This window comes from Aristolochia californica, unplaced genomic scaffold (assembly GCF_029961685.1).
Source record: "Aristolochia californica isolate CCGP_79_NKW_82.1479 unplaced genomic scaffold, dmAriCali1.0.hap1 SCAF_6, whole genome shotgun sequence".
Taxonomy (NCBI): domain Eukaryota; kingdom Viridiplantae; phylum Streptophyta; class Magnoliopsida; order Piperales; family Aristolochiaceae; genus Aristolochia; species Aristolochia californica.
Genome location: NW_027182257.1, coordinates 42,681,991 through 42,696,812, shown reverse-complemented (window position 1 = coordinate 42,696,812; position 14,822 = coordinate 42,681,991). Strand labels below are relative to the sequence as shown.

Here is a 14,822-nt window from a genome sequence, read left to right as displayed (position 1 = left end):
TTATATTTTTTAAAAAATGATAGATTTGCCTGTAGATAGTAAAGAGGCATCATCACAAGGATTTTAAACACTTTTTGGGAAAGAAATATTAAAATTGTCATTTGTGTATACAAAGCCTATTCACCTGCCTGCCTTTAGGTTTGTATCTTGTCGGGAAGCTTTTGTGGATGGGTGCTCTTAGGATACCACCCTAAACACGAATAAGTGATACAAAGAAAAATAGGGTTAGTTGTCTAAAAGTGAATTATAACCGAGTTGATGCATGAAAAACCTTGAGCCCAACTGAACCCTCTGAGATAGGGTTAATCAATAGCAGAGAATGCAGAGGACATAGAGACAAATGAAACCCAAGTTACTTAGGCTGTGAAATTTGAATACACACCCATGTTTTAATGTATAAACATAGACCAGGATGATTTTTCTTGTTTTCCAAATAAATAGTAAATTATAACCGAGATGATGCATGAAAAAGAGAGTTTTTAAGCCGCTCTGGCCCAAAGAACAACAAAATGCAGTGAGGGGAAAATGAGAAGGACCTAGCTTAAAATACTGAAAGATTTCACACAACATTGACCCCAACCGAATCCCCTGGCAGGCATAGCAGAGAAGAATAAAAACATGTGGCACGGCTTTCCTTCTCATTTGCAAACAAAATGAGAGTATAGGTTCTCCATTAAAGAGTTCAGAAGATGCTAAGAAATCTGAAAGTAAGGTGTCTCTCATGCAGTCCCAAAATTTTAGGAATAATCATACAGAGAGACGCTTTTATCATCAGAAACACTTGCGAGCCGTCCAGCACGCACCCCTGTCCCGCCCGGAGGACGGAAAGCTACACCCCAGACCTGGTCAGTGTGGTTACTCATTGTCTGCACAGCAGCTCTCATGCTTAGGTCCCACAGCCGCACAGTCCGGTCACTGGATCCTGTTGCAACTGCTGCACCATCTGGACTGACATCCACACTTAGAACCCAGCTTGCATGGCCAGACATGGCTCCTATGAGGGTCTTCCCTTCTGCATCGTAAATGTGAATATGAGCATCATCGGATGCTGAGAAAAGCAGGCGAGGCTCCACGGGAGAATACACAAGTGATCTCACTGGCATGAAATGCCCTTCTAGATGGTGAAGGAACTTGGTACGACCTACATCGAAGACGGAAATTGTACCATCCATGCATCCACAAGCTAACCGTTTTCCATCAGGGCTCCATGCAACTGAAAGAACAAATTTTCCAGTGCCAACCTTGTCAGAGGGCTTGGGGACTTCTGGACGTGGTACAACCAAAGTTGCTATCAGTTGCCAAGTGGCAGTATCCCATAGCTTGACCGAGGCACTGCCTCCACCAGCAACTGCCAAAATAGTTCCCTGAAATAAGAAGAATATAATTATTCATTTGCCATGACCTGTAACACATGGAATCACAGCCACAAACACATCTTTTGGTTCTAGTAAAACAATTGTTGTTTGTAGATACCACAAAACAACACATACTAATTTTGGTCAAATAAAAAATTTACTTTAAATGAATCAAATAGCCACCAACTATTATAGATGAATAGTCTAAGAGAAGAAACAACCAACGGCTTAAGCCCAAACACTTGCACATAATAAACCTATCCAGGTTCTTCACTCAAAAGCTAAAATTTTGAATCTAGTTGCTGTAAGACAAATATTTTGGGAGTGAACCTATCATGTAGCTACAACATTACTAAAGAACCGAAGAGAAATTTCTACCATCAATTTTATAATAAGATATGTAAAGAGCAATAGTTAAATATTAGCCATTGATATGGTCACCTGGGATCCTTCCCTTTGTGACTGCATCAAATTCAATTTTGATGGCAGTGCTTTAGGTTATCCTAGGCCGGCTGGAGCAGGTGGTGTTTTTAAAGATAACAGTGGAGACTTTATTCTCTCTTATGCTGGGCCGGTGGGCATTGCGGACTCAAATATTGCTGAAGTGAGTGCTCTTCTATTCAGCCTCCAAATTTTCAAGGACTGACTTCATGGCAAGCAACTTATTGAAGGAGACTAAAAGATTGTCATCAGCTGATGTTCAAAAGACAGTCCCCCCCCCCTCCCCCCCCTTGGCGCCACTAGCCTATCACTGATTGTATTGCTGACATTGTGTCCTCAATTCATTGTAATCGGAATCTCATTCCTAGATCAGCTAATTCCTTGGCTGATAAATTGGCAAAATTCAGAACCTCCCAACAATCTCTCATTGTTTGGGAAAACTTCATCCCCTTGTAATCTGCTCGTTTGAGCTTTTGTTTTAATAAAATTCAGCATCATTAAAAAAAAGATATTAGTCATTGATATCACAAAAATGCAGCAAATTTTTAAAATCCAGAACCACCAAAATACTCAAATGTCACAAAAATAAAATAAAATCAGATAACAATTATTCCTTGCATCATCACAGACCATAACATAATCATCATCATAGTCTTGTATTGGCTATGCTGAGATCAGTTACATCAATCATCCTCCAATTGATCTGTCATTTGCTAAGTTCATTTTTAGGTCCACAATAAGTCACCTTCAAATCTATCCTCACAGCTTCCATCAATGCCATTTCCAGCCTTCATTTGCTTGTCAAACCAATAAATATCAGCAAAACACTTTTCAATGTTGTCCTAATTGATACCTGTTGAGAACGACCAAATTGTCCCATCATCTCTTCTGTCTCCTCCTCTACTAATGTCACTCCCAGTGGCTCTCAAAATGTTCATTCATAATTTTGTCTGTACTAGTTTAGCCACACACCCATTTCAATGCTCTCATCTCTGTCAACCTCATCTTCTATATATGCTGCTTTTTCACATTTTGCTCCATAAAGCATGGCAGTTGATTCACCAAGAAAATTGCTATGTAAGAAAGTTCAGCACACTGCAGCCACTTCAGCACACATGAAAAAAAAGATAGTAGGAACTTACTCCATGCAAAAGTTATTTTTTTCTATAACTTTCTGCAGATGAATATTACACATACTACTAGATTAATGAAATAAGGTGCTCACTTTCTAGTTCTAGCCAATATTATTAAAAAACCTACACCAAGTTCTAGCCAGTATTATTACAGAACCTACACCAAGTTCTAGCCAATATTATTAGAGAACCTACACCAAGTACATTATTTCCAAGAAGAATGACTCATCATATGATCATTATATTGGAGACATCCAATCATAAAGGATCTGCTTTGGCATACTTGACACAGAATATATCTCACATAAGAGAGTTGTGAAATGGACTGAAAAACAAATTGTCTTGACCACTGAATGCATTGACAACCAATTGAAATTTTAGGACAAGCCCATTTAGGATCATATTATCTGTTTGAAATTATTGGAGTTACTTCCAGATGAGAAACTATGTAGTAAAACAAAATAGAATAAGTACAAAAGAAACATTTTTGCAGTCTGGTAAGACTACAATATATATCCCTGTAGGATAGAGGTCTGAGTGTAGTAGTTCTAGCAGGGAGAATTTATCCAAGAAAGGAGAACTGCACCAGTTGACAATGCCTTCAGCCTATAGCCATGTGTGGACTCCTAAAACTTCATGCACCACAGCAGTGAAAAAAGACATCAGGAAGGTGGACTTCAGAAAGAGTTAGAGAACAATAAACAAGAATGGGGGAGAAAAATTCACGTGGCTGACAAAACATATTTGAAATAAGGTTTTAATGAAGAAGTGTAAGTAGGTAAAGTACCTTTTCAACCTTAAATTCAGCAATCAAAGACTAATGCTCATGCAAACGATACGAACTTTTAACTTCAATATTCTTCATGATTCTAGCAAATGCTAAATTTGTGTAAAGAGAGTGCTATTATTGGATAAAATCTCTGTAAATGAACCATAGTATTTTCCTCATGATCATAGAAAAGAGTATCCTTTCTGAGAAATAAAAAGAAAAAAAGAAAAAAAGAAAAAAAGTGATTTAGAAATATACAATAGACCCGTAATGTAGCACTCATCTCATTGTTTGAGCCAATGGACTTCATACCTCTACAAGCACATTCATCAATAAATACACTACAACTTTAATACATAATAGCAACCTTAAATTGTGGAATAGTTCTGCAGAAGATCCAAAATTTCTAGAATCAGTTTGTAGTCTAAACCATAATTCATTCAACTAAATTTACACCTTTTAATTAGTTATTCTCAAAAAAAAGTTGAGATTTCAGGCACTAATCTCATAGACGTAACTGTTGTGGCAAAAACCAAGATCAAAGGAAGAGGATCTTCGAATTCTTATTTTGTGCAAAAATAAAATCACTTTTAAGGAAAGACTGAATAAAATATGCATATCTGCCATTACTTCTGGTAAAAAACTTGACACGCAAAAAACACAGAAATGTGCTTAACATTTCTAAAAGCTCTCGTGCTAAGATTCTGTTTTTTTTACATGAATAAATTATGCACACAAAATGCAAACAAATCATCTCCATCTTCATGAAAACAGTTTTTCTTTGATTGCATGAAGCACATCAAGTTGTTGTTGTTGTTGTGTTTATTTTTTATTTTTGTTGCCAGATTGTTAATGAGGTGATTGTTGTTGTCCCTTCAACAATCTCTTCACATTTACTCCATGGAAGTCTACTGCAAGAAAGGATAAATATATCTGGTCTCTTGGGTTTTAAATACTTCAAAGTGATAATAGCCAATTCCCCATCCTAAATTGTTTGGTTAGCTAGAGCAAATAGCAGTTGACTCCTTTATGCCTTACACATTTAGTTCACGTTTCTACCTTGTGTGCAATGATGGCTTCGAAGTTGATACACACTAAGACAGTGTCACAGTACTATAGATGATTTCACTTACATTTATCTTATTTCATCAGAAGCAAAACCAGAAAACTTGTAGCATAAACTATTGATGAAGAAATTTGCTCATCCACATAACAAAACCTAATTATGAAAGATAAGCACCAAAATCAGATTCCCCTCCCAATCCAAAGATGAAAATAAGAGGCAAATTTTGGAAATAAAGAAAGACAAAACTACTTGCCTTGGGATCAAATTGCATATTCCAGACTTCTGAGGGCGGGGCCTCAAGAGTGGAGATGGTGGCATTTGTGTCCACATCAAAAACACGGACAAAGCTGTCTAAAGAAGCTGAAGCAGCAATCACACCAGAGGGATGGGCAGCAACGGAGACAACACCGAGACAGTGGCCTGTGTTGGTACCCTGTGGAGTAAGCTCATCAGGGCGCCACAGCCGCACTGTCTCATCGAGTGATCCAGTAAGCAGCAGTGCCGGCCGGACATCGGTGGCGGGTACCCATGTCACTGCCCATATTGACTCATCATGAGCATTCTCCAAGTATTTCAACCCTGCTAGCTTCATGGCTTAAACCCAAGATGGCCCTATCAGAAAACCCAAAACAGCCAGAACACAATGAGAAAAATTAGAAGATATCTTTGGTTTCACTGTGCTTATTCCTTTTTACTCGCCTTCAAATACTAGTTCGGGCCAAGGGAATAATTATTCATTCTTTCCCCTGTAAATAACTTTGTCCTTCTAATTTCTTAATTTCTTTACCTTCACTCTCTTGCCCGTTCTTTATTTTTGTATAAACTAGTAAGGCAGCCTGTCCAATGGACGGACAATGGAAGTTAAAAATAAATGAAATAGAAGAAAATTCAAATCATAACCATCGGTAAAATACTTGATCCTCTAGAAAGATATTATTAGGTTAAAAAGAAAAATAAAGACAACTAACATCAAATAGAAAATAAAAAAAAAAGAACTAAACTTGTACCTTTATAGCAAAATGAAACTTTAAAACTCAATTTGTAGGTTTTTACACCCTTTAATAACTTCATTTTTTTGTGTGTGGATATTTTAATAACTTTATGTTGGCATCTCAGATGGAGCCAACTGACATTTTGTAGGTGCTTACTCCCTTTTCAGAGTCCAAAAGACATACATATTCCTGAGTAAAGGGGCATAAAACTTTAGATGTATCAGTGAGAAAAGAAATAACTAATTTCAATGGAAGCATCCAAGTCGAGATAAAACATAAGTGAGAAACAAATTGGCAATAAGAATACAGACAATTTCAGAAACAGAATAATTTCCAGTAAAAACCAAAGACTTTCGAACTTATAAATGATACAACACGGGTGACAGAGAGACAAAAAAACAATGCAAGCCAAGAATTATGGAGAAGGAAACGTTCGGATTTTAGGGAAGAAAAACAGAAGCTCATACACTATTAAACATTTTTGGAGGAAAAGAAATAAAGAAATAATAGCTTGCCTATAGGGATGATAGCTAAACAGAGGAGAGGAGAGATACCAACCGGAGAGAGAGAACGTTAAGGTAAGGTTTTAGAGAAAATGGCCACAACAGGCATCTGCCCAAGATAAAAGATAATGAGGCCTGTAGAGCAGGCGCACAAAATCAGCTAGAGATTTCTCGATTCGCAGTGGAGAGAATGTAGACTGTAGAGTTTAAGCTTCAGAAAGAGGGAAAGCGTTTTGGGTCGAATTAGACGGGAAGGAGATTCTCGAAAATGAGAAGCATATGAGAGGCTCACCAATCTGCTGCCTCCCTCTCGTTTTTGGTAAATGAAGGTATTTTTGGTACTAATAAATTTATTAGTTAACCTACTAGTATTTGAGTAAATAAATATCTATATAAAAATATAATATATAAATTATGATCGAATTATAATCAACTTATAAATAATATTAAAATACATCAAAATACTATAAGAATATATAAACATATTAAGTTATCTATAAATAAACACATTTAAATTAAGTACATTTTTTTATACTTCATGTACGAAGGAACTCAAATTTATATAACCGATCTAGATCTTCGACATTGATCAATAACCAACCAAAAATGATTGAATATGATTACAAGTTAACTAATGGTCAAAACCAAAGCTTTCAACAATCATAACACAGAAATTTTATCAAAGCTTAATAAATGATTATTAAATGTTTGAGCCAATGTCAAAATTGATTAGAAGGGAATGCCACCCGTGCACCATGTAAACAAAGAATTGGTACGTGTTACAAAAGGTTCCACCTAAGCAAATGAGATATCACATCAATAACACATAACATCTTATAGGAAAAAAACTTCCAATTATGCAAGAGTGGACTCCTCTTGCTCCTGGTTATCTCAAACTAAATTTTGATGGTTCATCTATTAGTAACCCTACTATTTCTGGTTACGAAGGAGTGATTTTAGATCATTCCGGTAATCAGCTCTTCACGTATGCCGGCCCCCTTGGTATTTCAGACTCTATGACTATTGAGTTACAAGCTCTCCTCTCCGGACTTCGTGTTTTCAAAGATAAATGCAATGGGCTCCTCTAAGTTGAAAGGGATTCAAAAATGGTTATTGGATGGTGTAAAAAAGTATCTTTTCCTCTATGGAGACATGGGGATACTTTTAAGAAAATTTTAGATATTACCTCAATTATTTTTTGTTGTTAGACCTACATTCCGATATCCGCAAATTCGGCGACACATATACTTGCCAGGCAAAGAGCTACACTATATTCGCTGGTTGTAAAAGAAATACTTCCTCAAACTTTGTAATTTTTTCCTGTTTTATTAATACATCTTTTTCAAAAAAAAAAAAAAAAAAAACAAACAAATATCACAAATGCTTTAAATGGAGCCAAATTATTGATTTTGTGACCTAAGCCTTCACATATGGATGCTTATTTGGCTAGGTCCAGTCCTTTTACAGTGCAAGAAACTGTTTGGCCTATAACCCTTTTCAAGAGTAACCCATTCTTTTTTATGCTCCTGCATATTTCTCTTGTGGAGAGGCAATTCTTCTCTGTGACTGCTGTAAGCGACGGCTTCTAAGAAGTAGCGAAATTGCGTAGAATTGGATCAAATATACTACTAATTTTAAACGTTACGAGTTTACAAGAATTTGCCCTCGAGAGAGCATCAAAATCACTTTGCAATAACTGAAAATGAAACAAAAAGAATATAAGACAAAAACTAAAGAAAACACACCAAAATTCAGAAAATTTCCTGAAATTCAAAAAAATATTGCTACAGAAGGCTACAAAAGAGTGAACCTTGATACACAAAAGAGGTTAAGAGATTTGAATAAATCCATTACATATATACAAAACAGCTCAGTACTCCTTGTCAAGTGAATGTTGATCTCCATTTTCAGAAGCATCAAGAGGTCAAGAAAAGAAAAACTCAGTTATGTACCACTTTACCAACACTACATTTTATTAGAAAAATGGCTTGAATAAAATAAATATATACACATTAAATACAACGTCACATACAACAAATATGTGAGCCTCGACGAGTGGCTCTTCTCTTGCATTACATCATTTGAATGGGTACAAAGATAACCAGCAAAAGCAGAAAATAACTAACCAAAAGGGCTCGGTGCATATCTACTTATGGGCATATGACCTCTTAAACAATACAAGGCATATGTCCTCTAACACGACCTATGTGCCATAGGACACAAATAAAAATCAATCAATCCAAATAAGGAATAAAAGCAAAGCAGGTATAACTAGACTTGGCTCCAAACCTACTAATGGACGTGGAGGGAAAAATAAACAATACTAAAGAGGGAGACGCGAACATATGCACAAGTTGGGGTATGGAGAGATCTGACTCTAGGCATGAGATCAGGACCTTCTTTTGGTTTTTAGAAGAAGAATGATCATACTATTCACTCTGAACGTTGTAATAAGAATACAAAACCTGAATTTTCACGAATGAGTGGTGGAGGATCAATATCAGAGACATCAATCTGTTGCATTGATTTTGAGATATCGTCCACAGTAAATGGTATGCTGCATCAGAGGAGAATGTAGGCATTAGAACAAGATCAAATAGTTAAGTGACCAATTTACTGTGAAACATTCACGATACAGAAGGTAAGTAGCCACATTGCTAAATAATTAGTTGGTCAGTTTGCTCTTTTAAATAGCTTCAATCATTACTGCCCACTTAGCGTCTTAAGAAAAGGTCTATAGAAATGTCTCTTTCTAAAAGATCAAATACTAAGGACAAATAATTGTGTGCGTACTTCTACAGAGGTTAGGTTGAAGATTGCCCATTTAGTGTCATAAAAATGGTCTTCTCTCTCTAATGGATCAAATAGTTAGGACCAACTATAGCGTCAGCAACAGATTGCTGCACCCGTCTCATTCTTACCTGGAATCATCATCTAACAAGAACGAACTACTGACAGCATTGTTTGAGTCCTCGGTCATCAGAATTCTCATATTTGAAATAACCTGCCACAAATAATTTTTTTTTCTTAATTAATCATTCGTAAGGCAGAGAACAATCAGAACCATCAAGGGATAAAGACAGACAAAAAAAAACAAAATCTATGAAAAAGTTCAACATCTGTTGAGATATGAGCAAGTTTCTGATTCAGGAACAAAATCATGATGCAGTAACCATTTCAGGTTTGGCATTAATTTCCTCATTACAATTCACTTTTTTTTTGCCTTATACATACATAAAGCAAAAATTTCCATAGAAACAACATTATTAATTGAGACATAATCAGGGTATAAGAAACATTTAAACCAAAGGAACTGAAGGCTAGCAAATGGAGGCTTAACTTACATCTGAAGACACACTATGTGTGCCATACTTGTCATCCCAGTACATTGTACTTATCCTGTATAACTGTTGTATGCTGAGCACCTGAAAACAGAGAAAATACTTAACAAGAAGACCAAACTTGACTATGAACTGAAAGCAAGTCTTATGCTGAGTTGAGTCACCTACCGGACAAAGGTCCTTTGTTATTTCATTGAGTATCTTTTTTGGTTTTTGATGTATCACCTGGGGTTGTTGGAGAAGAGATAAAAATGACATTTAAGCCAAAACACAAACAACATTGCACCATAAAAAAGAGAAGAATGTGATAAACTGAGAAGAAAAGTGGGTCTACCAGGAATCCAACAGCCTGTCTGATATGCTTCAACTCATCCCAAGCAGAACCTGCATACTGAACAAACAACAACTCTTAGTATATAGAATCTAATGAGCATGTTAGAGTACAATGATAGTTACTTCTTCAGTTGCTTCATAGCACCACCGTTCTAACTCTGCCAATCCAGCCTTCACATACTCCCCATTACTAAAAGAACAACATTCTCGCCGTAGGAGGAGGCTGGAAAAATGAAAGCATCAATGAATAACATTAATTAAAAACTCTCTTTGGAACTGACAGTAACTCTACAATAGAAGAGAAATGGCAAACGAACCTGTTGAATAGTTGCACATTGATGAATGAGAATATCTGGGTGAAAATTTTGCGTACTAAGAATGGGGGAGCCTGGAAATTCAAGTGAATTGGTCAGAGAAAATGCATATATTATTAAAATATACAATAATAGGGCAGTGCATGGATCTAAGATTTGATGAAGACAATGTTCCACAAATCTAGGAGTAGCTAGAAGAAGACAACAATGTTATCAAGAGAAAATAAAAAAACGAAGCCCCTCACATAATTGGTTCTCAATGTTTTTAAGTAATTGTTGAATCTCTTCACAATGCTCTGCCAATGTGCAATTAAAGCTTGCTGAGCTACAGCATTTGCATGCGAGCGAGACCCCTTAACTAAACTTGCACGGGATGTCCTAGGAGCCTGCACCATAGTGAAAAAGATAGGTTCAGAATGATAGACATTTGGACAACAGGAGCTTCAGAAATTATATCATTCAACAAATTTTTTAGTTGAGGATACTCATGAACAACAAGATGTTGGAGATCTATCCAAACAATAGATTAAAATACCTGGATGCACAAACCCAAAACAGGTGAGATTTCCTTCTTGAGGTTATCTCTTATCATTCCGTAGATCTTTTCAAGAAAGGCTGTGAGTTGCTGTTTGAATAGCAAGGCTGGATACTTGGCTTCAACTTGCCGCAAATCATCCAGCCCACCCATTAGTCGACCATTAAGAAATGAAAGACCAGCACTCTGGGGCGATGCTCGAAGTCCCTAAGGAAAAGCAGGAAACAAATGAAGAAAGTAAGTAGTTGTGGAAGTATGTAAAATTAACTAACAACATTTTTTTTGAAAATTAAATCAAGTAAACATAATCAATGTTTTGTTGATTACTTGAGACATTCTTCCAAACAAAGATGCAGATGATGATCTCCGCCTTTGTGGAGTCATGGTGGCTGCTCCACTTGCCTTCAGAGTACGTTGGAGAAGTGACAGTAAGGTGGAGGAGTTGGATAACCAATATGACAGTACATTGTTGTTCTCTTGGGCCTTCAGGCAAAAAAGATAGGACAAACATCAGCAACAATTGAATCAAATTGAAGGATCCAGGTCTAGGGGAACTAGGTGTTCCTCATCAACAGAAACTTCCAACAGAATGGAGAAAAAGAAATGCTTGGAATTGAAAATCTTGCAGTACCTCAACGGCTGAACCTATTGTCTGGATGATACGGTCAAAAACACTAGTTCTTTCAACCTCAAATGATCTCCAGTGAAGAAGAGACTTGTATATTAGAGATGCAGCTATAGGCTTTCCTCCAGAGAATCCAAGGTCTTGTGAAATACACTTAATAAGCAAGTCCTGGTTTTCCTGTACAAGAGAGCAGATGAAAAATACAAATTTACAAATTCTGAAACATTAAATTGACCAGAATTGCAATCCATTGGGTTACTGATTAACAATGTCAAAGTAAAAAACCTTAAAATGCTTACCTGCTGCTTCTCATTGAGAAATTTCTGTGGCTTTTCTTCAGTTTCAAGTTCTTTTGGATTGGCTACAACTAGACTCGAATCCTGAAATTGTTTGACATGCAAAGAAAAATATTACCTTTTAACTCTTATCTAAGGAAAGAGATAGTAGAAATACCACTTTTCTGAAGCCACTTACTGGTGTTGCCTTTTCACCATTAAGTAAAGCTCCATTCTCAGGAGTCCTCTGTGTATTCAAAAGGAAGAAAATAAGTGTCCAAAACGCATGTTAAATGTTCATCGAGAAAGTATGGGCAAATATACCTGTATGATAGTTGTTTTCTGCCTTGCAGCCAAAGCCTTCCCAGTTGGAGAAATGATAAGGGCTTGTTGTCGAAGCACTTGATTTTCAGACTCCAGGTTGGAGAGTTTCTCCTCCAGCCTGAGTGACAGAAAAGGAAAATTTTATCAAACACTGCACTTTAGTTTTTTCTTTCAGGGGATTGGTGTGAAGTGTGAGAAACTAGTTTATTGGAAATGAGAACAACCTTTGCACAGAATCCTGAAGCTGGTCAACTTTTCGCTCTGCATCTTCAAGTTTTTGAACCAGTTCTCCATTCTTAACCTGAGCTTCAGCATATGTATGCTTTGCCTCATTTGATGCCTTCTGCTCCACCAGCAACAAATCCTGTACAGTTTAAACAAGTTTATTAATGTCTTAAAAAACATATTTTGGTGTTTGAAATGAGATGCTAATTAAAATGGTTTTTTATTTACTCTTGCCGTTTTCTGTCCAAAATCAGACTGCACTGTTATTTGAAATGTTAGAGAAAAAAGAGTGAATGTTAGTTGCAACTGCAAGATCTATCCAGCAAGCTCGTTTATGCTGAGTTGCAAGTTTTTTTTTTTTTTACATAGTGCTGATTTTATTTCAAGCAGAAAAAGAGTACATCAATGGAGGCCTCCCTTTACAACAAGAGATTGAAGGAAGGGACCCAATTTAGCACAGGAATCTGTAGCCAAATTAACTGATCTAAGAACATGAGACTAGGAACAAGGGACAGAGGAGACAAAATCCATAATATAAAGAAATAGCTGCCACTGACACCAAAACCCGCCATCCCAAGATTACGAAAGCGTTGCCATAGAAGTTGAGCTTGAAGTGACCGACAAGGGGGCAGCCTAAACAGCCACCCGGGGGGTAGTGAGGGAGCGGACATGTGAGCAATCACCATCCAATTGGTGCAGAGAAGAGCGTCGGGTGAATTGATTCTCTGGGTTCCTGATTGTAATACGTTTGAGACGATGGGTTGAAGTTCTTGTAATTCCGGATCGGATACAAGGGCTCGTAGGTAGGGTACCAACTGAACCCGTAGGGAGACATGGAGATGAAGATGAACAGTCACAGTGATGGCAAACTTCGACAGGGAGAATATGAAGGGTCGTGGCTGGAAGATAGATCTGGAGAGGACGTGGAGGAATAGGCTTGATGGGGGAAGGAGCTTGGAAGAGAAGGTGATGACGGTGAGGGATAATCAAGCTTTCGAAGGAAGCTTGCACCTTGGACCTTGTTGGGAGAGAGAATCCAATCTCAGGCCTCGTGAGAGAGAGAACCCAATCTCATTTACAACTATGCTCAATGCTTACTTTCCATTCAAATGACGCCCCTATAAACAATAGGAATGCCCCCTTACACAACCAACGCAAAATCCAAGTTTTGAATGAAATTACATAAATGCCACCTAAGAGAACATTCAGAAAATTACCTAAATTATCCTCTACGTCTACCTGCTACTCTAGCCATAACAGTAGGAGGATGTGACAAGTAGTTTCTTCCTCTAACCCACAAAAGGGGCAAAGAGGATCCAAGGACGAGTTGCTGCGTTGAAGGAGATTGTTAGCGGTGAGGATATTGTTGTGACATGCACTCCACAGGAAGAATCTCACCTGAGGGGGGGCCATGAGACACCAAGCAATAGCGACTGGGTGGGTGACAGGTGGCCTTGGAAGAGCCGGTAAGTTGAGGAAACCAAGAAACAACCGATGTCATTGGGGAGCCATATTGTCCGGTCTGCCACATGAGCCCGAAGCTTAACAACGCCAAGACCATCAATCAAATCACAAATAGTAGTGGCTTCCTCGTCAGTGAGGTCACGCCTCAAATGAAGGTCCCAGAAGCCATTCCCCCATGCATCAACAACAGAGAGATCACGACAAGTGGTGAGTTGGATAAGTGGGGGGAGGGAGGAAACAAGGGGACCATCACCTGCCCACCAGTCAGTCCAAAAGTTAAGGCTGGAGCCATCGTCAACAAAGAAACAAATAGTGGATTGGAAGACCGGGAACAAATGGAACATCACTTTCCAAATGGGGGAGAGGTGATGCCTGCTGCCATCAGTAATCCATCTAGCCCCGAGAAGATGGAACTTGGAAGTCACCATTGATTTCCAAAAGGCCGTCGAGCTAGAATTGAGCTTCCAAAACCACTTAAAAAGAAGCGCCAATCCCATTTCCTTAGTGTGTCTTATCCCCAACCCGCCTATGAACTTCAGCATATGGACATCTTCCCAGCTGACGAGGTGAGAGTGGAACTCGGTATGGGTACCTCACCACAGGAATCGTCTCTTAATCATGTCAATGCATCGACAAATAGAGGCGGGCGGGGCAAGGTAGAAATGAGAGGAAGTAGTTGGGTATATCGGCCAAACAATAGTTGAGGAGAGTCAATATGCCAACTTTAGAGAGGAGCCTACCTTTCCAAGAAGATAGCCTCCACTTGAGCCTCTCAACACCGGGGCCCAAAGCCCCATCTGAGGACTGTAGTCAATAAGAGGGCGGCCGAGGTAGGAGGAAGGGAGAGCCGTGATCAAGTACCCAGAGTGTTTGCCATAAGTTGGAGAAGAGGGGGATCAATATGGAGTCCCATAAGAGTCATCTTGCTCCAATTGATCTTCTGACCAAAAGTGATATCAAAGAGTCCAAGAAGAGCCTTGATATTGTGGATTCGCTCAAGCGTTCCAGAACCGAAGCAAATAGTGTCATATGCAAATTAGAGTAACAAAATATCAAAGTTGCTATGATCTGAGATAGCATAAAGCCACCCAAGGTTTCGGGTCGAGTAGAACATGAAGGACAGGTAC

The 14,822-nt window shown here is 38.1% G+C and overlaps 2 protein-coding genes across 3 annotated transcripts in view; both read right to left on the bottom strand.

Moving 5' to 3' along the window:
- Window positions 1-515: 515 nt before the first annotated feature.
- Window positions 516-6,479, bottom strand: LOC137934646 (WD repeat-containing protein VIP3). Its single transcript, XM_068779097.1, has 3 exons — window positions 6,315-6,479; window positions 5,018-5,376; window positions 516-1,364 (listed from the first exon to the last, which is right to left on the bottom strand). The coding sequence occupies exons 2-3, from the start codon at window positions 5,354-5,356 to the stop codon at window positions 738-740; spliced, it is 966 nt and encodes a 321-aa protein (XP_068635198.1). The 5' UTR covers window positions 5,357-5,376; window positions 6,315-6,479; the 3' UTR covers window positions 516-737.
- A 1,397-nt stretch (window positions 6,480-7,876) lies between these two features.
- LOC137934159 (myosin-17-like) overlaps window positions 7,877-14,822 on the bottom strand; it is a 32,917-nt gene continuing 25,971 nt past the window's right edge. Inside the window, exons 25-40 of one of the 2 annotated variants that reach the window (XM_068778410.1) lie at window positions 12,231-12,370; window positions 12,007-12,124; window positions 11,882-11,929; window positions 11,707-11,787; window positions 11,414-11,584; window positions 11,110-11,265; window positions 10,783-10,989; window positions 10,493-10,633; window positions 10,251-10,321; window positions 10,057-10,156; window positions 9,935-9,991; window positions 9,769-9,825; window positions 9,604-9,684; window positions 9,181-9,263; window positions 8,725-8,816; window positions 7,877-7,955 (exon numbers count right to left, since the gene is read on the bottom strand). In XM_068778410.1, coding sequence (XP_068634511.1) covers window positions 7,942-7,955; window positions 8,725-8,816; window positions 9,181-9,263; window positions 9,604-9,684; window positions 9,769-9,825; window positions 9,935-9,991; window positions 10,057-10,156; window positions 10,251-10,321; window positions 10,493-10,633; window positions 10,783-10,989; window positions 11,110-11,265; window positions 11,414-11,584; window positions 11,707-11,787; window positions 11,882-11,929; window positions 12,007-12,124; window positions 12,231-12,370 — 1,617 coding nt within the window. In that variant the 3' untranslated portion in view covers window positions 7,877-7,941. Of the gene's footprint in view, window positions 7,956-8,247; window positions 8,817-9,180; window positions 9,264-9,603; window positions 9,685-9,768; window positions 9,826-9,934; window positions 9,992-10,056; window positions 10,157-10,250; window positions 10,322-10,492; window positions 10,634-10,782; window positions 10,990-11,109; window positions 11,266-11,413; window positions 11,585-11,706; window positions 11,788-11,881; window positions 11,930-12,006; window positions 12,125-12,230; window positions 12,371-14,822 lie in introns of those variants that run through there. The other variant, XM_068778409.1, reaches the window with a different exon arrangement.